Source organism: Natator depressus, chromosome 1, assembly GCF_965152275.1.
Source record: "Natator depressus isolate rNatDep1 chromosome 1, rNatDep2.hap1, whole genome shotgun sequence".
In the NCBI taxonomy this organism is placed as follows: domain Eukaryota; kingdom Metazoa; phylum Chordata; order Testudines; family Cheloniidae; genus Natator; species Natator depressus.
Window position 1 is genome coordinate 7918606 of NC_134234.1, and position 23197 is coordinate 7941802.

Below are 23197 nucleotides of genomic sequence, written 5' to 3' on the forward strand. Positions count from 1 at the left end.
CTCTTCAAGTCACTGAGCACTGATAAACATGGACCACCAGGAGGACATTAGAGAGTCATCTCTCAGAGCAGAACCGACTTGGGGTGAAATTCGCCCTTGGACAGGAGGCCAGCACATGGCGTAGGCACTAAAGTCTAACTTGGGACATAAGCAGTGCCTAGGCATTGTACCCTGCAAAGGGTAAATCTCACCCTCTGACAGTGGAGAGCACTTGTAAGATAAATCCTTGTCCAGTGCACACTGATCATTTATAAAATTATGCCCAGGAACCAGCACTGAGTGGAAATCACTACCTTCAAAGTCTGACCATTCACAGCTGTGGATTCACAGCTTGCTTTAGCTGGTGTGTGTAATTATGGGCTGTAATGCGTTTCTAATGTGGTAATTATAAAATGCAATGCATTTCTAATGTGGTAATTATAAGCTGCAATGCATTTCTTGCCTGAACTTCCGTACGGATATTTTGTTTTTATTGCTGAGTACCAGAATCCTTGAAATAAAAAGTTCATGATAGTGAAATAAAGGATCATTAATATTTAGGCCACCATCCCTTCCTTCTTGATTTCCAGACTCCTTGACCCTACCCAACCCAACTTGGTGCTCCAATGAGGAGATGCTAGGATGTGACACGGGAAGTTCTCAACTGTTGCTTGCTAAATGCAACCCTGGTGGAGCTGTGCTTGGCAGACAGTAATTTTGCCCAGCTTTACAGCATAAAACAATGATGTCTGATGGCACTAGTACATCTCTGTGCTCTTCCATTCTAAGACCTAAAGCTCTTCAGCCTCCAAAACTTCTATCCAGGGTGCCTGAACTTTACCCAACTGAGGGACACCCCTCATTTGCCTGAATTAGAGCAGATGACAGTCTTGCTCCCATATTCAGTAAGGATATATCCTGCAGCGATTCCTGGTATCTGCAATGGCCACTGAGATCAAGAGAGAGCACTGCATGCTGGGACACAGCATTCCATAGGCTGCATCTCCATAGAGCAGTCAAGGGTGACTGTGGCTACACTTTTCCCTGGGCTGCATTTTGGGCTGTCCTGTATGTTTCCTTTGCAGGGGGGTTCAAAACTTTCTGGCGTCTAAAGGTGCATACACATAAGACAGTGATGTCAAAATGGTTAAAAAGATGAATGGACAGAAAAGCTCAGAAGTGAAGTACAGGGAGTGCTCTTTTGGGAATTGAAAAACCAGAAAAACGCTGCTGTCAAACCCACTCCACAGCTAAGAGAACAGGGCATCTTGTGGTTCAAATACATACACATTCCGGAGTGATCACTGCCTGGGTATATTGCAGTATAAGAGGAATATCACTGTACAGTAAGAAATGCAACAAAAATAATCCAAACTGCTGTCTTAACACACTCAGGGTTAGCCACACGGTTTCGTCCAGGAGATTCCCACTGATGAGGGTCTCCGTTCCCTCACTGCTACTCTCTGCAACCAATGATCCTTTCAGAGGCCCTCTTTCGACTGTGCAGCCTAAACATTTACAGAATTTCTTTCCTGCTGGATCCTGAACTGAAATAAACCTAATAAATCAAACTATGAGTGACGCTAAATCTCTATCTTCTGAAACACTCGTCAGGAAGATGGCCGGAGGAGGAGAGAGCTGGAGCAGCCAGGGGCCAGATCTGGGGGCCATTCGGGCTATACACCTTCCTCTTCTTCAAATGGAGCTCTGCTGATGTGAACCAATGCTGGCACGGTCAAGCGGCCCAGGTGGGGTCTTACTCGGCCTTTGGAGGAGAGGCTTTTCTATCACAGAGCTGGAGGAGGAGGATACATTTGTGGGATTCCAGATCTCCTGAGGAACTGAGGGCTCTTCTTTCCTCACTGGGCCTTTCCCCTCCTCCATGCCGGGGCAGTTCCCTGGCCTGTGCTACATAGGAGGTCAGACTAGATGATCACAATGGTCTCTTCTGGCCTTGGAATCTATTAATGCTTTTCATCCCCCAACGTTGTCCCTTACACACCTGTCATGCCCCTGGGTTTTGTTTACCAAGCTCTTGTAGTGAGCACGGGACTGGGAGTCAAGGCTCCTGGTTTCAATCCTGCCCCTGTGAGTACGTACCTATGGCACGGCTGCAGCTGGCCTGGGTCAGCTGACTCGGGCTGTAGGACTGCTGGGTAGACACTCAGGCTCCAGCTGGGGCCCTGCGAGGGTGGAGGGTACTAGAGCCTGGGCTCCAGCCTGAGCCTGAACGTCTACACAGCCATTTTTCAGCCCCAGCGCCCGAGCCCTGTGAGCCCGAGTCAGCTGCCCCAGGCCAGCCATGCGTGTTTACCCCCCTGTAGACATACCCCAGGCCACACAGGGTAACTCACAACCTTAGTGTGTCACCATTTTACATGAGGACACTTTGACTTATAAATATGAACAGATTGTCCATCGAAGGCCTTGATTACTTTTCTGGGCCTGATTTATCGCCTTGGCGCTCCAGGTTTACCCCACCCTAATTCCACTGAAGTCAATGGAGTTCCACTGCTGTATAGCCAGAGTAATAACCCAGTGGTGGATCAAACCCTAATCACCTGGTATCTTGTTCCCTACTCTGCTCATTAGCAGGATGACCCCACCCTCTTATATTTTAGAGGCAGATCTCCAGGAAACTCCACATTCTCCCTCCTCCATCACACACAGACAGGCTCTGTAACGTGACAACACTTCCACTGAGGGAGGATTAACCAGTGGAAGTGGGGAATCGCTTGAGATGTTCCCTCCAGGCAGGAGCTGTATGCGGTCTCCACTGTGCTGTATATAGCATCGAAACAATCACATCTGTCGGTGACATCTCCCTCCACCAGCCCGAATCACCCCAAAAGAGGGAGGGTATTGTTGTCATTGATACTCTGGGTCCTCCAGGGAGGGAGAGGGGAGCAGCATCACTCTCCAAGCCCTGACCAAAACTGCCTTTCAAACCTTGGTTTTAAAAATCCAAACACAAAGTGAGGAGGAAGGAGCTAACATGCAATTCTTCTTCATCCCAGCAGAGTCTGCCCAGAAGTTAGTAAAGATGCTAATGTCTCACTGGAGAAGAGCGTGTGAATTAGTTTTTGTGTCAAAAAGTTGGAAAAATCGTGGATATAGTTTAGTCCAGCGGGTGAAAAAAAAAAAAACAACCAAGAGAACCAAACCGGGGTGTTTCCAGAGGGACAGATCCTCCATGGAGATAGACGAGCGGTCACTGAACCTGCGCCCCAAAAGCCAGGCCGCGTCTGGGGTTAGCCAATCAGGTTTGAAAGGGAGAGAGAAAAGTTTGATTTACAGGTATAATCATCACTGGCACTCAGCAGCATTCTCAACCCGAACGGGACAGGAACAGATCAACCACAGACCTGTCCTCCCCCCCTAAGGGACCCCTGCACACAGGCAATGGCACCCCCATGAGCCCCAGGGGGTGGGGCAGGGCAATAGTGACACTAAAGGGTCACTCGTGTCGGGAGCCCAACTTGAGATGCCAGGGGCTTAGTTCGCAAAGGCGCTGAGCACATGCAGTCCCCCGTGAGCCAGACAGGCTCTTCGTGAATGTTAATCAGCGTGGCTGGCCTGATTCTCACCAGCTGAGAACCCTGGCATTGATTTTAACAGGAACTGCAGGTGCTCCAAAAACCATGCCCTAGGGGTCTCCCGTCGGGCACCCAAAATCTGAGACGTGAAAATTCAGCCCAGAGTCCATACCACGTATGGATCAAATCTGGAGTCTTCACTCCAGTTTGTACTCAGGGGTTTCCATTAAGATTTGTGGATATTGCCTGGTTAAATCCTAGCTGCAGGTTCTCAGGAACCCATCTCCTCAGATAAATATCTAGCTGGCGCACCTGTCATGCTTATGACGACGCCATCACTGGTAAGTGGCTCCAAGTCAGACTCAGCCAAGTTAGCTGGAACCCACTGCTCCTCCAACTGCGGCACTGCCCTCTCTTCCTCTGCCCAGCTCGCACGGAGAACTTCCTGCTCTCTTCACTTCTACCCTAGACCGCCACGAAGAACATGGGCAGCAACACGTCTCTCCATCACTGGACTAGTAAGTACTTCTGGAGTTAATGGCTTCCAAATACCTCCAACAATGGAGGTTGGGCTTATATTGACATGCCAGCACTAGAATGACTCTCACGCTTTCTCTGTTGGTTTAAAAAACCAATATGGCTACACCGTTCCCTTCCAATACATCTCAGCTCTCTGCACCTATCTATCTAGCGTATCACAGTGCCCTCACTGGAGCAGTAGCTAAGTGCTAACTCGCCTCAGTGCACATCATCTAGCAGAGGATACATACACTGCATGGACATGGGAGACACAATTTCTTCGTCCAGATCGTCCATATCATCAGTCATGATGAAGTGCGATGGGTTGGGCCGGGAGGTTCCCACCCAGCTGGGATCGATGTTCAGGGCTGTCACTAGTGTGTGGATGCCTGGGTTGTTGACAATCTGGAACCCACACAGCAGCTCGATTTGGTGCCAGCGGTGTAGGCGCTCCCGCAGTGCAGCCGTCACTTCGCTCAGGGCTTGCCTGAAAACAAGATTCGAACAAGGGAAAAGGGAAAACAAATGAGGAACAGTGGAAACAAATTACACAAGATAGAAGATCCCAGTGAGTCTGAAACAGGGAGTCAGAATGTTAAGATGACATTCCTCTCTGTGTATTTTTCCAGACCTCCTTGCAGAGCTTTACGTAGTAACCCCTTCTGAATGGGATTTTTCTGTGTGTTAACCCCCAGACAGGTTCTCAAGGTGACAACAAGAGTCAGTGTCAAAGTATTGTGATACAGCTCTGAGTCACGCAAATCTCAGAGTCTTGGGTTGGGATTTTCAAAGCTGACCAGCAGATTTTAATTCATTTGGATTTTAATGGGCGCTGTCTGGCTAACACCTCTAGCTGGCTTGGAAAATCTCAACCCTGGAAGGCAAGTAAGATGAATGAATCAATTTTAAGATGAATAAGCTAGTGGTGTCTGAAGCTTTACTATAGTGACAAATGAATGAGCTTTCAGGTTATTTGCTGGATAAGTGTGATGGAGTTCACAGGTAGGTATCTTCTCAAAATCCCAGTGAATACTTCCACCATGAAAGGAAGGGATTTACAGGAATATATCTATCAGCCATATGAACAACTTTACCAACCACCGACAGGTTGGCTGAAATGCAGCCCACTTTACGAGGGAACATGGCCACAGCATACAGCAACAGGCTAGAGCAGGAAACCCTGTCCAATGGAAACCTCCGGGGACAATTACCTCAGGGAAGAACATCCCTCTCACTGTGCAAAGAGACATGGGATCTGTAATAGCTGTAAATGGTCGGGACTTCAATTTTCCACCTTAACGGGGTAAAATGTTACTAGTTACCCGTTACATTTCACACATTCACCAAAACCCAACAAATGTGAATTAAATAAGGATCAACTTTTACTGAGGCAAAGGAAAGGCCAACAAATCCATGCTGTGCAACAGAATGGATTTAAAATATGCACTAGGGAATGACTTTTCCCTAGGGTTCAGGATCCGTAGAGGTGTGCTGTATGTCTATGCCTTGCCCCAGTGAGGCTAAGCAAAATGAGACCAGCCTTGCAGACATGCGTGTATTACAGCCTTGCAGACATGCGTGTGCTGGGGAGGGATTTGGGGGAAATGGCAGGAAGGCATGCAGTGGATACTCACTTTGCAGTTAAGATTTTATGATCAACATCGTCTAGGGATGAGCTGTGGGCAACATGAAATGTTCCAAAGAGGGTGTTTCGCTTCTTTTTAATTTTTTCAGCCTGAAATATATTAACAGAAAAACGTCACCGGAACAATCTGCCCTTGTGTTTCCTCCAGGACAATCATATCCTGAACAGGATAAGACAGAAATAGTCCTGTGGCTGTTTGCACACATGCAAGTAGCTTGAACGGTCACTTTATCTGAGGATGTTATGCCACACAACATGCTGGCTAGGGTGTCAGTCAAGAGCTGAGTAAGGACAAGATTCCAGAGCACCAGCTACAACTGCATAGCTAAGGACTCCTGCCGTGCCATAGGCTCATTACCAGAAAGACCAATGAAAGCTTTATCAGCAGGATCCTAACATCCTGAAATGGGGTTTTGCCTCCTCTTTAGAACCCTGTGTGTATCTGAATCTTAAGTCTCTACATACAGATCCTTGGTCTTTATGCTCTAATAATGTTTGCTGCAGAGTTGCAAAAGGCAAACCAGGGGCAGGAACGCTGCAGCTGACACCACACAGGGAAATGGGTGAAGTGCTACCGCGTTTGTGGTCAGAATGTGGTAAGACAGACAAATTCATATTTGTCCTGTCACCTCTGACTGCTGTACAATGTCAAGAGAGCCATGCACACTGGCTGCAATAGCTTCCTGCTCTCTGCTTCACTCAGAAGATTTTAAACAGCTGGGAACAGCGAAGTGACTTGGCCAGTGAAGACAACATACACATTTTACATGTCAAAAACTTCACTGCCCTTATATGTGTGACATTGGGGCCGGATTTGGTCTCACTGGGGCTGTGGAGAGTTCCTTTCATAGACGTTTCACAATGCACGATACTGCACGCAACAGCTAGTTATGCACATTAGCAGGTTTAAACTTATCCGCCAAAGAGCCACTTAGTGAGTGGCAATGTGGCCTAGTGGCCTGAGTATGTGGCGGGAGCCTAGAACTCAGTAGTTCTAAACCAGCTTTGACATTAGTTCACTGTATAACGCTGGACAAATCGCTTCATCTCTTTGTGACTCAATTTCCCCATCTGTAAAGTGTCTATGACAACTGCGTTGGGTGCCTTAATTAAGGTTTGTGCAGCACTTTGAAAATGTAAAACATTACACCAGTACCTGATATCATCATGCATCATGGACCAGTATTAGATATAATCATGTATCCATGGTCATCAAACCTCCATGGAAACATGGATTAATTGCTAAGCATGAATACGAAAAAGTAGCCAAACCATGTAGGAACAAAATCAGAAAGGCTAATGCACAAAATGAATTACACCTGTCAAGCGACATCAAAGGCATAAGAAGAGGTTCTATAAATACATTAGGAGCAAGAAAAAGATGAAGAAAAGTATAGGACCACTACTTAGCAGGGAAGGAGTGCTAATAATGGATGGCATCAAGAAGGTGTTTAATGCCTATTTTGCTTCAGTCTTCGTTAAAAAGGTTAATGGTGACCAGATGCTCAACATAACTAATACCAAAAACAAGTGGGAGGGACACAAGCCAAAAGAGAAAATGAACAGACTAAAAAAAATATTTAGATATGTTACATGTATTCACTTTGACAGGGTTTGATGAAATTCATTCTAGGGTACTTAAAGAACTACCTGAAGCAATCTCTGAATCATTAGTGTTAGGATATAGATATTCAGGCCTGTCTGCAAAGGCCTGTACTTTAAGAATTCAGGTGTATTCTTATCACTTGGCTAGTTCTAGAGGTACAAAAGAGAATCAAAATCACTGTCTGCCGGTGTAAGGGCCTTTTCTTACTGTGACAATCTGAGGCCCTGTGCTTAGGCTAAGGCCTTTGACTAAGCAGCAGAGGCAGCCATGGTCACATCCTCACATTCCAAACTAGTCACATTGAAAGAAGGTGCTATTGGGCTGTTAGGAATACAATTCTGTCCTGATAGTGCCTATCACCTCCAGAGAAAGGGAAGTGCCTAGAAGATGTAAAAGGAAACTTAGTTTGATAGCATCCTGTCTGGCAAGAAATCACTTATCAATAGCTGGGATGTGAAATCCTCACTTCTGTATTGTCTTGTCATTATAGTTCCCACTTTGCTATTGTTTGTCTGTATAATCTCTGTCTGGTTCTGTGATTGTTCCTGTCTGCTGTATAATTAATTTTGCTGGGTGTAAACTAATTAAGGTGGTGGGATATAATTGGTTACATAATCATGTTACAATCTGTTAGGATTGGTTAGTTAAATTTCAGGAAAATGATTGGTTAAGGTATAGCTAAGCAGAACTCAAGTTTTACTATATAGTCTGCAGTCAATGAGGAAGTGGGCGTGGGGGGTGGGGGTGGGCATGCGGGTGGGGGAGATGGGAACAGGGAATGGGGATAAGGAAATTGGAATCATATTTTGCTAAAGGGGGAGATGGGAACAGGGAATGGGAGTGGGGAAATTGGAATAATGTTTGGCTAAGGGCAGGAATGGGAACAGGGACACAGGTGTAAGGCTCTGTGGTGTCAGAGCTGGGAAGGAGGATACTAAGGAAGGAAACTGGAATCATGCTTGCTGGAAGTTCACCCCAATAAACATCGAATTGTTTGCACCTTTGGACTTCGGGTATTGTTGCTCTCTGTTCATGCGAGAAGGACCAGGGAAGTAAGTGGGTGAAGGAATAAGCCCCCTAACAATTAGCAACTATCTTTGAGAACTCAAGGAGGATGGATGAGGTCTCAGAGGACAGGAGAATGGCAACACAGTACCTGTCTTTATAAAGAGGACCCAGGGGATTATAGACCAGTCAGCCTAACTCTGATATCTGGAAAGATACTGGAACAAATTATTAAACAACCAATTTGGAGCACCTAGAAGTTAATAGGATTATAAGCAATAGCCAACATGGATTTATCAAACCAACCTAATTTCCTTCTTTGACAGGATGAGTGGCCTAGTGGATAGGGGAGAGCTGTAGAAGTGATATATCTTGATTTTAGTAAGGCTTTTCACCCAGGCCCACGTAACATTCTCATAGGCAAACTAGGGAAATGTGGTGCAAGGTAATGCACATTGGAAAACATAATCCAACTATACATTCAAAACGATGGGGTCTAAATTAACTGTTAATACTCAAAAAAGAGATCTTGGAGTCACTGTGGAGAGTTCTCTGAAAACTGCTCAATGTGCAGCAGCAGTCAAAAAAGCGAACAGAACGTTAGGAACCATTTGGAAAGGGATAGATAATAAGGGAGAAAATATCATGATGTCTCTATATAAATCCACTGAATGCCCATATCTTGAATCCTGTGTGCAGTTCTGGCCACCCCATCTCATAAAAGATATATTTGAAATGGAAACAGTACAGAGAAGGGCAATAAAAATGATCTGAGATATGGAACAGGAGAGATTAAAAAGACTGGAACTGTTCATCTTAGAAAAGAGAAAACTAAGGGGTGGGGGATAAGATAGAGGTCTATAAAATCATGAATAGTGTGGAGAAAGTGAATAGGGAAGTGTTATTTAACCTTTCACATAACACAAGACTCAGGGGTCACCAATGAAATTAATAGGCAGTCGGTTTAAAAACCAAACAAAAGGCAGTAGTTCTTCACACAACGCACAGTCAACATGTGGAACTCCTTGCCAGAGGATGTTGTGAAGGCCAAAATTATAACTGGGTTCAAAAAAGAATTAGGTAAGTTCATGGAGGATAGGCCTATCAATGGCTATTAGCCAAGATGGTCAGGGACACAACCCCATGTTCCAGATGTCCCTAAACCTCTGACTGCCAGAAGCTGGGACTGGACTACAGGGGAGGGATTACTCGACAATTGCCCTGTTCTGTTCATTCCCTCTGAAGCATCTGGCAGCGGCCACCGCCAGACTACAGGTGTCATAAATATAAAGGGAAGGGTAAACCTCTTTAAAATCCCTCCTGGCCAGAGGAAAAATCCTCTCACCTGTAAAGGGTTAAGAAGCTAAAGGTAACCTCGCTGGCACCTGACCAAAATGACCAATGAGGAGACAAGATATTTTCAAAAGCTGGGAGGAGGGAGAGAAACAAAGGGTCTGTGTCTGTCTGTAGGCTGCTTTTGCTGGGGACAGAACAGGAATGGAGTCTTAGAACTTTTAGTAAGTAATCTAGCTAGGTATGTGTTAGATTATGATTTCTTTAAATGGCTGAGAAAAGAACTGTGCTGAATAGAATGAATATTCCTGTCTGTGTGTCTTTTTTGTACCTTAAGGTTTTGCCTAGAGGGATTCTCTATGTTTTGAATCGAATTACCCTGTAAGGTATCTACCATCCTGATTTTACAGAGGTGATTCCTTTACTTCTATTAAAAGTCTTCTTGTAAGAAAACGGAATGCTTTTTCATTGTTCTAAGATCAATGGTTTGGGTCTGTGGTCACCTATGCAAATTGGTGAGGATTTTTACCAAACCTTCCCCAGGAAGTGGGGTGCAAGGGTTGGGAGGATTTTGGGGGGAAAGACGTGTCCAAACTACGTTTCCCAGTAAACCCAGTTAAAGTTTGGTGGTGGCAGTGGAAATCCAGGGGCAAAGGATAAAATTAATTTGTACCTTGGGGAAGTTTTAACCTAAGCTGGTGAAAGTAAGCTTAGGAGGTTTTAATGCAGGTCCCCACATCTGTACCCTAGAGTTCAGAGTGGGGAAGGAACCTTGACAACAGGATAGTGGGCTAGGTGGACCATTGTCTGACCCAGTATGGCCACTCTTATTTTCTTAGATGAAATTACTATAAGGTGGGTGGTTAAATGGCTAAAAGACTGTACTCAAAGAGTAGTAGACAATGGTTTGTTGTCAGACTTGGAGGATGTATCTAGTGGGGACCCACAGGGTTTTGTCCTTGGCCTGGTACTATTCAGTATTTTTATTAATGCCTTCACTAATGGACTGGAGAGGATGCTTATAAAATTTGCAGATGACACCAAGCTGGGAGGCATTGCAAGCACTTTGAAGCACAGGATTAGAACTGAAAATGACCTTGACAAATTAGAGAATTGGTCTCAAATCAACAAGATGAAATACAATAATGACAAGTGCAAAGTACTACACTTAGGAAGGAAAAATCAAATGCACAGCTACAAAATGGGGAATAAGTGGCCAGGTGGTCATACTGCTGAAAGGGATCTGAGGGTTATAGTGGATCACAAATTGAACATGAGGCAACGATGTGATGCAGTTTTGAAACAAGCTAATATCATTCTGGGATGTATTAACAAGAGTGTCATATGTAAGACACGGGAGGTAACTGTCTCACTTTCTGCAGCATCAGTGAGGTCTCAGCTGGAGTCCTGTTGTCAGTACTGGGCATCATGCTTCAAGAAAGATGTGGACAAACTGGAGAGAGTCAAGAGGAAAATACCAAAAATAATAAGAGGTTTAGAAACCCTGACCTATCAGAAAAGGTTAAAAAGCCCTGGCATACTTAGTCTTGAGAAAAGAAGACTGAGGGGGAGACCTGACAACAACCTTCAAATATGTTAAGGGCTATTATACAGAGGCTAGTGATAAACTGTTCTCCATGTCCACTGTGATGGGACAAGAAGTGATGGGCTTCATCTGTAGCAAGGGAGATTTAGGTTAGATATTAGGAAACCTTTCCAACTACAAGGATAGTTAAACTCTGCAACAGGCTTTCAAGGGAAGCAGCAGAATCCCCATTATTGGAGGCTTTAAGAACAGGTTAAACAAACACCTGACAGGGATGGTCTTGGTTTACTTGATTCTGCCTCAACGCTGGGGGGAAGAGTGGGGCGATGAACTAGAATCACTAGATGACCTCTTAAGGACCCCACCAGCCCTACATTTCTATGGTTCTATGCACAGAGCAATAGTCACATATTACTGTCAAGATGTTACACGGTATCTCACCCAAACCAGAGCTACGAAGCGCAACACATGGCTCTAGGACTGGGGTCGGGTCCCTGCAAGCAAGGATTTCCTTATGTTGCACTATGGCAGACAAGCAAGATCAGTCGGAAGGTGGTTCGCAGAAAGAAGAGATGGGAGCAGGCAGGAGAGAACAGCACAGAGAGAGAGAGAGAGAGAGAGATGTTCTAGGTCTATGGAGCTGTAAATATCTATGGATTTCATACCCCAGCCTCAGGGAGGTAAGAATTTAGGACTAAAGAGACTGAAGTTCTCACCCCTTCTTTGGCCACCAGCAGCTGCTTCTCTGCATTCTGTTTCTTGATGTTGTAGTACTGGACCTCCACTTCGTGGGTCAGCTGGAGCCATTTCTGCAAGGCCTCTGGTGCGGCCCAGCTGCAGTGGGATTCAAGCTCCTTCTCTGCGTTCTTCAGCGCCATTCGGACCTGTAACGGAAACAGTCACAGCAGCAGCATTACAGGAAGGCATAGGAACGGGAGAGGGACCCTTTCATTCCAGTTAGCACTCTCCGAGGTAGTCCCTTCAGCGGACAGTCGGTTGCAGCCCCAACACTTGTAATAGCACCAAAAAGAAAAACAATCTCCAGCAAACCTAGGTTGGCTGTGGCTTGGGGTCAGTAGAAGAGGGAGAATTCCTGTGCACTGAGCCAAAGGGACAACTGTGCTACCGGGGGCGTAGGACAGCACCATTCTCTTCCTTGGGGATCATTCTGCACGGGAGAAGCTGCTGCACGAGCAATTGGAGCAACCTACAGGACTTCCCTCTATTCTGCAGGCTGGATCCCTTTCTGATTCGTTTTGCTCTACCGTTATCAGGAATTGGGCTGCGGTTGTCCCTAATCACTTCAGCTACCAGTGCAGTTAAGCAGAATGTTTAGGCAATGCAGATCTGGTCTATCTCTCTAAGTCTATGAAGACGGAAGGTCTGATTCTGATTTACACTGGTGTGAGGGAGAAGAGGAGTAACTGGAATAACACTGGACTGGATGAGAGGAGAACCAAGCCCAGAGTAAAAGTATTCAGAGTGTTTATCTCCGAGCCCTGTAGATCTCTGTGCCCCTCTCTTCTGATCTGCAAGGGATGGAATTGCAGCCCTCCTTAAAGCAAAGACTTGCTGACAACTCTGAGCAAGCAGCTGCCTCTTTTCAGTGCAGTGACTAAACCAAACACAAAGGGCTTGTTAAAAGGAGACTTTCACACTGGAGCAAAAAGATAGAAACATTTAGACACAAAGTGTGCTGCTTGGTCAGTATAGTCACATGTTCCACCTGCAATTCCTCTCTCTGCAGCCCAGCCAAGCCTTTTCCCCAGCCTGAACCTGGAGTAGGAGGATCAAAAACCAGGGGGTGGCAAGCACAATGAAGGCACAAAACCCTTGGACAAATGCCTGGCTTTGGTAATCATTCACAAGAATTTACACATATTTAGTGCCTTTCATCAGATCTCAAAGTGCTTTACAACCCTGTGACTTCAAGGGGATGACTTTATTGGGGGTTGGAGCAGGTCCTATCTAGGGTTCAGCCCATGTTAGCACCTTGCTAGCAAGAAGCCTGTGTCAACATAACTTTGGTGAACACCCTTTCTTTTTCCAGGATAGACAGCTGCACACCGGATTGAGAATGTAAATGTTTAAATGAATCTCTCAGTAAACCCAGATCAGATTCCTTTACCGTGTTAACTAACTCAGCTCCATTTAAGTTGCATTTGGCTTGAGTATTATTTCTAGCCAAGGACATCACACTACACTCAGACATTTGAAATTTTATATTCTATCTGTGAGCACATTTACCAGGCCATCTAGAGCAGTGGACTTCACATTTTTTAGGCTATGTATTTCTTTCCAAATAAAGTAGTGTACCACGTACCCCCCTATGAGATAGGGTCATCATATACTTTATGATTAGATTGCCACGTCTTACTAAACAAAATGTGCTGTCTGCCATTACAGGATTTTTCTTGCGTCCCCCCGAAAAGAACTCACGTACTCCCGAACCACTGGTCTAGAGGGACTTATAAAGCAGCCACATTCCAGAGTTAACTACCCACCATTTTACTATTGTCTGCAATTTTAACAATGTTAAATGTAATTTCCCTAAATCGTTCATAGAAATACAGGGACAGCATCATAATCTTCATGATGGACTAAATTCTCCACACCAATCTCAACTTCCACTGATCTGATCTCCTACCATACATGGAGTTCTGTCCTCTCTAATCAATATAGGTTCTGACCACACACTCAACCCCATGGTATCCGAGTGCCTGGGAGTGCCGAGCACACAGGCAGAGCAGAACCGTGGAGATGAACCCCTTGAATCTGAGACCGGACATTTGCTCAAAATGTTTATAGACAGCAGGGTTCACATGGAAACAAAAAAATCTGTTTTGGGAAACTAAACAGGAAGGTAGTAGTGTAAAATGGCAGTAAGGGGACCAGTGCATAAGGGGGGAATGGGCTCTGGAAAGACTGAAGCCTGAGCAAGGTTTATAATCTGGGTGGGGTTTGATGTCACTGGAAGGGGTCAGTGTGTACAGACGAGCTCATCTCACTAAGGCATGGCTAACTTTGCTCTCCACTAGGATCCTCCAACATGGTCTTTGAAAAACCAGATCTTCTTCTTAGCAGCATCAACTGGTGCAAGAGTAGCTCAGATTTCAGGATTCACAGGGACCCAAAAGTATCTTAGATTTTGACAGGTTGCCTTTGGCTCTTATGGTCAGTGGGAGTGGCTAGTGAATTACATCTGTGGCCTCTAGTTCATTTCAGTGGTGATTGTGTTACATCATACAGTGCACGCTGGGTGGATAAAGCCATTACTCACCCACTCAATGAATCCCACGGGAAGGCCTCTAAGAAACAACAGATTGGTTAAGTCACCACTGGCTTCAGCTTTCATTACAAATTTTAACAGGAGGGGAAGGGGGCAATGGGTGTGACTTGACACACACAATGCACAAACAATACAATCTGTATTTGTGTGACAACACGTGGGTGGCTGTACTGGACTGTAGTGTATTTTGAGGTGTATTTGTGCGCGATAGCCTGACAGGAAACGACTGTCTTGCGAAACTGTGTGTAAATGCTCAACGCTGGCAGCAAGTGTTTCAGTAGCCTGGAGGCTCTTCGGGAAAGAGGGGGATGGGGTGTTGCAGAAGCAGTTTAGAATTAATTTGACTGCTGCCTCAAGGTCTCCTAAAATACAGGAGGTAACGTGCCGTACACAGGGGAAGGGGCCAGCCCCCTGGTTGGGTCTCAGCACAGGAGGATCAGAGGTATGGCTCAAACGCAATACCTTCCCTTTGGGGATGGCAGAGGCCATGGAGCAAGGGGCAGCACATTCAGCTCTGGAAGCGTGTCTTGCGTTACTCTCCAGGGATCCCCTCTGGTGACGGCATAGAGCAGATCGGCTGGGCCTCATGAGACGGCGCCTTTGAGGGAAAGTATTATATGAGGAAGTGGCAGAGACAGTTGGATCTCTCCTATCCCTAAGGTCAACTGGGAGAACAGTGGCAACAGGGCACACTAAGGAGAGTCTAGCTGTGTTTCCCAGGGGGATGCAGCAATGGCCATACAGTGTGTGGGTGTCCCGCCCCCCGTTTCTGCTTGTACATATGATATGCAATGCTTGCCTGCTCCAGCTCCTGTTCAGCGTACTTCTGTCTGCTCAGCTCATTCTCTGTCCCCTCTCGCAGCTCCCGGAGCCGGTGTGCCTCTTGCTTGGCGATGCTGATCTCGTCTTGGAGCTTCTTCTCCAGATGCACCTTCTCCACTTCCACGGTGCGGTGTTCCTCCTGGGCCTTCTGCAGCCTAATGCACACAGACACAGGGAACTGCTAGCGCACACAGGGCTGTGTGTACCTGGGCGAAGGAGCCCGCAGAACAATTACTGCATGACTAGCTGCACACACGTGAGGACATACAAGGCCAAACTCTGCTCTCACCTGCACTGGTGTAAACCCAGAGGAACTCCACTGATAACAGTGGAGTGATGCTGCTGTAAATCCAGAGGGAAAGCACAATTCAGCACAGAGTCTCTGTGGCACTGAAACGTCAACATTAAGAAAACTCAAGGAAAAGTTTTCCATGAAACTAAATGATCAACTTCAGATTTTCAGCCATGTTTATTTTTTAAATACCAGAAGAACACAAGCCACAGTCTGATGAAATTGCGCTGCAAACTCATTTGATTCTTCTGCGTATTCACAGAAGCCCAGAAACAGAGGCCTTCACCATTATGGAAATGGACATAAACTATATCACTCTACTTCAGGGAGGTAAATACTTGAGTTTTAACAGGCCTCGGGACGTGGCTGTGCATGTGTACACATGCAGATGAGATCTGCCCACATATTCCATTTCCCACTGGATCCAAATTTAGACACATCCTCCTCCCAGGAGTGGTTAATTTTCTCCACCACGGGATTAAATCAGCATTGATTTTGCATGGATGCAAGGGTAAATAATTACAGATTATTTACCCTTTGGTCAGGAAAACTGATGCTGGCGCACCCCAGGATTTTCAGGACTCTGTTCAATAGCTTTTCAGGTACCTCTCTCAGCCTGCTGTTTCAGGCTTTTTACTGCATTTTCATTTTTTGGAGGGTGCTTCCAAGGCTGTGCTGCTACCTCCCTCAGACACAGCACCTTGGCGCTGCAGCCTCCTGAGTGCACTGAGGAAGAATTAAGCTACGGAGGAAGAAAATGTGAGCTGCAAAGCAGGAGAGGATGTACTAGGACAAATTCTACCCTATTGTTATTCCACTGAAGTCATCAAAGTGACATCAGGAATGAACCTGACTCACTCCAACTGGCCCGTACAAAGAACAAGGTCACGAGTCTCCAGTGTTTGTCACCAAAACCACTTCAAATTCCAAATGTTAGTTATTCTTTAAAATAAATTAAGTACAATGATCATTTCTAACAGGGAGACTGACTGCCAATTTTAAGACAATGATTCTACAGCATGTATTCAGTTGAAATGTGTGTGTCTGTGTGTGTGTGTGGGGGGGGGGTTCACTTTATCATTCAGGCTACAAAGACTAATGCTGTATAAGTATGTTGCTGAGGAGAAAACACTGGGTACTAGAGGGTTCTTTTATCTAGTAGAGAAAGGCAGAACAAGAACCAATGGCTGGAAGCTGTGCCGGACACACTCAACTTAGCAATAAGCAGGGCTTAATTTGTGCCAGGGCCGAGTCCCGGCACCTCTCGGCTTGGCAGTTCCTAGCCCCGGCACCTCTCGGCTTGGCAGTCCTAGCCCTGGCACCCCTGGGTTTGCCGCATCAGTTATGAAAGTAAAAAAATTGCTTGAGCCCCCAGCACCTAATTAAACACTGGCAACAAGGCACACTTTTTTAACAGGGTGATTAACTACTGGAACAAACTACCAAGGGAAGTGGTGAATTCTCCATCTTTTGATGCCTTTCTAGAAGATGCTTTGAACACACATTATTGGGCTCAATGCCGGGATACCTGGATGAAATTCTGTGGTCTGCGATGTGCAGGAGGTCAGACTAGATGATCTAATGGTCCCTTCTGGCCTTAAACTCTGAGCTGTTTTCCTCTTTTCTCCAGAGATCCTGTGCTCTAGTAGACGGTAAATCAATATAGCCGGACACAACGGTGTGTTTAAATAGTAGAGACCTTGTGACCCAGAGTGCACTGTGAGGACATTTTTGTCCCTTGTCCCTGCAGGTCAGGTTACGGTCCCAAGTTAAACAAACCCATACTTTCTATTTATATTCCACGTTCTGGTCAGTCAGTTTCCTTTTCAGGATTTGTTGGAGTTTTAAGATAACTGTAGTATAGTTAGGAGTTATGAGGATAATAGCTTTCTGAGGTCAGGCAGGCATAAACTGAGCCAATGAAACCATTACTGGGCTTAAGCATAAAGATTCAAAGACTGGCTACGAAAATAGCTAACAGGCTGCGGAAGACTTTTAAAAACTAAACTGCAAGCTGAATCGTCCCAGCTAAAAGCATTTCCAGTCACCAAATCTCTTCTCATTCGGGGTATCCAACCCCCCCACTCGAATAACAGCTCAATTTCTGATTATGTACCCCCCTTTCCAAACCAAAAGAAGGGAAATGACTGAGATATGTGCAGAACAGCAGCTCTGAGGTACACCAGGAACCAACTGCAATCAAAGGCAAGGACCCTTGCCCAGGCCACTAGAACCCTTGGCTGGCAGGTTTCCTTTAGACATACTGGGAGTAATCAAGACCCTCTGAGGAGGGATGGCAAGGAAAACCTCCAGCCCCAGGAAGAGTGACTGTTTGTGGGAAGCAACTTGTGCGAACAAACCAGATGCCAGGAGGGTTGACTTTTGTTAAAGCTCTAAGAGGGGTAGGGAAGCAGAACCTGCCTGCATGAGACGTTGCTTCTACGCACTGCTACTTTGAGAAACGCTAGTTTCATGAGCCCACAAGTGACCATTCAGTTACAAACAAATCAAATGAGTTGAAGCCGATCCTTATCGCAGAATTCTGCTCTGTGTGATACACGCACTTAGACTGCTCTCTTTGAGTCCTTGTACAAAAATAAAGGACTACATCTGTCTTCTGTTTACTTCACAGCCCAGATTAAAAAAATGGGAAGAATGTTAAAGACGCACTTCGAAACATTACTATGAACAAACAAAACCCGTGTTTTGGGAGCAGGGGCTAGAGGGGAGCAGTCCACTGCTCCACTTAAGAGTGCAAGCCCCAGAGAACACTGCAAACACAACCCTCCTCATGGTGTAGAGATGGCAGTTCAAAACAAAATTTGGATGGGCTGGACTTTCTTCAGCCATTTTGTTGGCTGTGCTGCTGGACAAGGGTTTATTTTCAATTTACGGTTCTGCTGAGAAACACAAATATTTTCATTCCTAATTTTAAAAGAATCCTATTGAGACGTTCCAAGTTTAGAGATAAACCCACGCTCTCTGCCCTCCATGGATCATTGCTCCATCACTTCCATACTAGGCTTGTTAATCCTCCACAGACATTAGAATGCCCTCTGTTTAAAGGGGAAATGTCCCGGTGGTGTGTGTGGCATTGGGGGAAAGGGAAAGGGATTAATCCTTAATATTTCTCTCGAATGCACTAGTCAGAGTTCTTCTTTTCCCCCTTTTTATTATTCATGTTTCATGCAAACAACATTTCCTCTGTTGCTCACCAAAGACAAAAAAAACTTTTCCCTGCATGTTCTCAGTCAGTGCGACTGGATTCACATATGCCAGTTTTACACTAGTGGCGCTCCACTGAGTTCGGTGGAGTTATTCTGAATTTACACTGATGTAAATGCAAGCAATTTGGCAGACTTCCTGGGAACAGTCTCCATTAAGGGATATCCTGTAAATGTTCTAGATTAGAACAGATTTGACTTCCTGTACCAACCTTTCCTGCTCTAGATATCTCAAAGGCCCTCACAAAGTTCTAAGTGAGGCAACGAAGTAGCCATTTGATAGACCGTGGAAAGGGCATTATGTACATTTGTCTTTCTTCCACAGGACAGAAGCGACTTTGTCTGTACAAAGTGCAAGCTGGTCTCCATATTGGAAGAGAAGGTTCAAGGTCTGGAGCAACAGGTATCGACCCTGCGTTGCATAAGAGAAACTGAAGATTTCCTGGACAGATGTCAAGATATGCTTCTACGGACACAATGTTCTGAAGATTCAGAGCAGGCTGCACATCGGGGACAGGATGACGGTGAAGAAATTTGGCATCATGTGACCTCCAGAAGAAAAAAGGGGAATGTCCATGTACCAGCAACGTAGATACAGGTAAGTAACCGTTTTCATGTTCTCTCCACAGGTACTAATGCGGAGAGTGGACCAGATGATACGTCTGAGGGAAGGGAGCAGAAGGAGACTCCGCCGATTGGAAGGCATGAGATGCACTGTCCTAGGGTTGGGGGTTCCACGACCACCGCTCCCAAGAGAAGGAGGTGGGTGGTGGTGGTCGAGGACTCTCTCCTCAGGGGGACTGAGTCATCTATCTGCTGCCCCAACCGGGAAAACCGAGAAGTCTGCTGCTTGCCAGGAGCTAAGACTCGCGATGTGACGGAGAGACTGCCAAGACTCATCAAGCCCTCGGATCGCTACCCCTTCCTGCTTCTCCACGTGGGCACCAATGATGCACCAATGATGCTGCGAAGAATGACCTTGAGCGGATCACTGCAGACTACGTGGCTCTGGGAGTTTGAGGTGCAAGTGGTGTTCTCGTCCATCCTCCCCGTGGAAGGAAAAGGCCTGGGTAGGGACCGTCGAATCGTGGAAGTCAACGAATGGCTACGCAGGTGGTGTCGGAGAGAAGGTTTTGGATTCTTTGACCATGGGATGGTCTTCCAAGAAGGAGGAGTGCTAGGCAGAGACGGTCTCCACCTAACGAAGAGAGGGAAGAGCATCTTCACAAGCAGGCTGGCTAATCTAGTGAGGAGGGCTTTAAACTAGGTTTAACGGGGGAAGGAGACCAAAGCCCTGAGGTAAGTGGGGAAGTGGGATACCGGGAGGAAGCACGAGCAGGAGCGCGTGAGAGGGGAGGGCTCCTGCCTCATACTGAGAAAGAGGGGCGATCAGTGGGTGATCTCAAGTGCCTATACACAAATGCACGAAGCCTGGGAAACAAGCAGGGAGAACTGGAAGTCCTGGCAAAGTCAAGGAATTATGATGCGATTGGAATAACAGAAACTTGGTGGGATAACTCACATGACTGGAGTACTGTCATGGACGGATATAAGCTGTTCAGGAAGGACAGGGACGCCAGAAAAGGTGGGGGAGTTGCACTGTATGTAAGAGAGCAGTATGACTGCTCAGAGCTCAAGTATGAAACTGCAGAAAAACCTGAGAGTCTCTGGATTAAGTTTAGAAGTGTGAGCTCCAAGGGTGATGTCGTGGTGGGAGTCTACTATAGACCACCGGACCAGGGGGATGAGGTGGATGAGACTTTCTTCCGGCAACTAACGGAAGTTACTGGTTCGCAGGCCCTGGTTCTCATGGGAGACTTCAATCACCCTGATATCTGCTGGGAGAGCAATACAGCGGTGCACAGACAATCCAGGAAGTTTTTGGAAAATGTAGGGGACAATTTCCTGGTGCAAGTGCTGGAGGAACCAACTAGGGGCAGAGCTCTTCTTGACCTGCTGCTCACAAACCGGGAAGAATTAGTAGGGGAAGAAAAAGTGGATAGGACCTTGGGAGGCAGTGACCATGAGATGTTCGAGTTCAGGATCCTGACACAAGGAAGAAAGGAGAGCAGCAGAATACGGACCCTGGACTTCAGAAAAGCAGACTTTGACTCCCTCAGGGAACTGATGGGCAAGATCCCCTGGGAGAATAACATGAGGGAGAAAGGAGTCCAGGAGAGCTGGCTGTATTTTAAAGAATCCTTATTGAGATTACAGGGACAAACCATCCAGATGTGTAGAAAGAATAGTGAATATGGCAGGCGACCAGCTTGGCTTAACAGTGAAATCCTTGCTGATCTTAAATACCAAAAAGAAGCTTACAAGAAGTGGAAGATTGGACAAATGACCAGGGAAGAGTATAAAAATATTGCTCGGGCATGCAGGAGTGAAATCTCAGGAAGGCCAAATCACACCTGGAGTTGCAGCTAGCAAGAGATGTTAAGAGTAACAAGAAGGGTTTCTTCAGGTATGTTATCAACAAGAAGAAAGTCAAGGAAAGTGTGGGCCCCTTCCTGAACGAGGGAGGCAACCTAGTGACAGAGGATGTGGAAAAAGCTAATGTACTCAATGCTTTTTTTGCCTCTGTCTTTAGAAACAAGGTCAGCTCCCAGACTACTACACTGGGCAGCACAGCATTGGGAGGAGGTGACCAGCCCTCTGTGAAGAAAGAAATGGTTTGGGACTATTTAGAAAAGCTGGATGTGCACAAGTCCATGGGGCCGGATGCACTGCATCCGAGAGTGCTGAAGGAGTTGGCGGTTGTGATTGCAGAGCCATTGGCCATTATCTTTCAAAACACATGGCGATTGGGGGAGGTCCCGGACGACTGGAAAAAGGCTAATGTAGTGCCCATCTTTAAAAAAGGGAAGAACGAGGATCTGGGGAACTACAGGCCAGTCAGCCTCACCTCAGTCCCTGGAAAAATCATGGAGCAGGTCCTCAAGGAATCAATTCTGAAGCACTTAGAGGAGAGGAAAGTGATCAGGAAGAGTCAGCATGGATTCACCAAGGGCAAGTCATGCCTGACTAATCTAATTGCCTTCTATGACGAGATAACTGGCTCTGTGGATGAAGGAAAAGCGGTGGACGTGTTGTTCCTTGACTTTAGCAAAGCTTTTGACACTGTCTCCCACAGTATTCTTGCCAGCAAGTTAAAGAAGTATGGGCTGGATGAACGGACTATAATGTGGATAGAAAGCTGGCTAGATTGTCGGGCTCAACGGGCAGTGATCAATGGCTCCATGTCTAGTTGGCAGCCGGTATCAAGTGGAGTGCCCCAAGGGTCGGTCCTGGGGCCGGTTTTGTTCAATATCTTCATAAATGATCTGGAGGATGGTGTGGATTGCACCCTCAGCAAGTTTGCAGATGACACTAAACTGGGAGGAGTGGTAGATATGCTGGAGGGTAGGGACAGGACACAGAGGGACCTAGACAAATTGGAGGATTGGGCCAAAAGAAATTTGATGAGGTTCAACAAGGACAAGTGCAGAGTCCTGCACTTAGGACGGAAGAACCCAATGCACCGCTACAGACTAGGGACCGAGTGGCTAGGCAGCAGTTCTGCGGAAAAGGACCTAGGGGTGACAGTGGACGAGAAGCTGGATATGAGTCAACAGTGTGCCCTTGTTGCCAAGAAGGCCAATGGCATTTTGGGATGTATAAGTAGGGGCATTGCCAGCAGATCGAGGGACATGATCATTCCCCTCTATTCGACACTGGTGAGGCCTCATCTGGAGTACTGTGTCCAGTTTTGGGCCCCACACTACAAGAAGGATGTGGAAAAATTGGAAAGACTCTAGCGGAGGGCAACAAAAATGATTAGGGGACTGGAACACATGAGTTATGAGGAGAGGCTGAGGGAACTGGGGATGTTTAGTCTACGGAAGAGAAGAATGAGGGGGGATTTGATAGCTGCTTTCAACTACCTGAAAGGGGGTTCCAAAGAGGATGGCTCTAGACTGTTCTCAGTGGTAGCAGATGACAGAACAAGGAGTAATGGTCTCAAGTTGCAGTGGGGGAGATTTAGGTTGGATATTAGGAAAAACTTTTTCACTAGGAGGGTGGTGAAACACTGGAATGGCTTACCTAGGGAGGTGGTGGAATCTCCTTCCTTAAAAACTTCTAAGGTCAGGCTTGACAAAGCCCTGGCTGGGATGATTTAATTGGGGATCGGCCCTGCTTTGAGCAGGGAGTTGGACTAGATGACCTCCTGAGGTCCCTTCCAACCCTGATATTCTATGATTCTACTCAGCACCTGGGACAGACACCTGTTTCAGTGTGACTCACACCGTTTGTCTGGAACCCAGATTAGTCACAATTTTTCGAAGAGAACCATGGAATGACTTCCATTTGGACCACTGAAAGATGACTTGTACATAGCATTCTCTATCACCATAGCATCTGAGCACCTTGCAGACTAATAAACGTATCCTCTCAGCAT

At 46.2% G+C, this 23197-nt stretch overlaps 1 protein-coding gene across 5 annotated transcripts in view; it reads right to left on the reverse strand.

Moving 5' to 3' along the window:
• The window catches only part of STIM1 (stromal interaction molecule 1), a 182055-nt gene that overhangs the window by 10416 nt on the left and 148442 nt on the right, over positions 1-23197 (reverse strand). For 4 of the 5 annotated variants that reach the window (XM_074954182.1, XM_074954211.1, XM_074954189.1 and 1 more), the window contains 5 exons: positions 15218-15395; positions 11846-12013; positions 5669-5769; positions 4286-4521; positions 3144-3224 (listed from right to left, as the gene is read on the reverse strand). In XM_074954182.1, the coding sequence (XP_074810283.1) occupies positions 3144-3224; positions 4286-4521; positions 5669-5769; positions 11846-12013; positions 15218-15395 (764 nt within the window). The remainder of the gene's footprint in view (positions 1-3143; positions 3225-4285; positions 4522-5668; positions 5770-11845; positions 12014-15217; positions 15396-23197) is intronic. The other variant, XM_074954198.1, reaches the window with a different exon arrangement.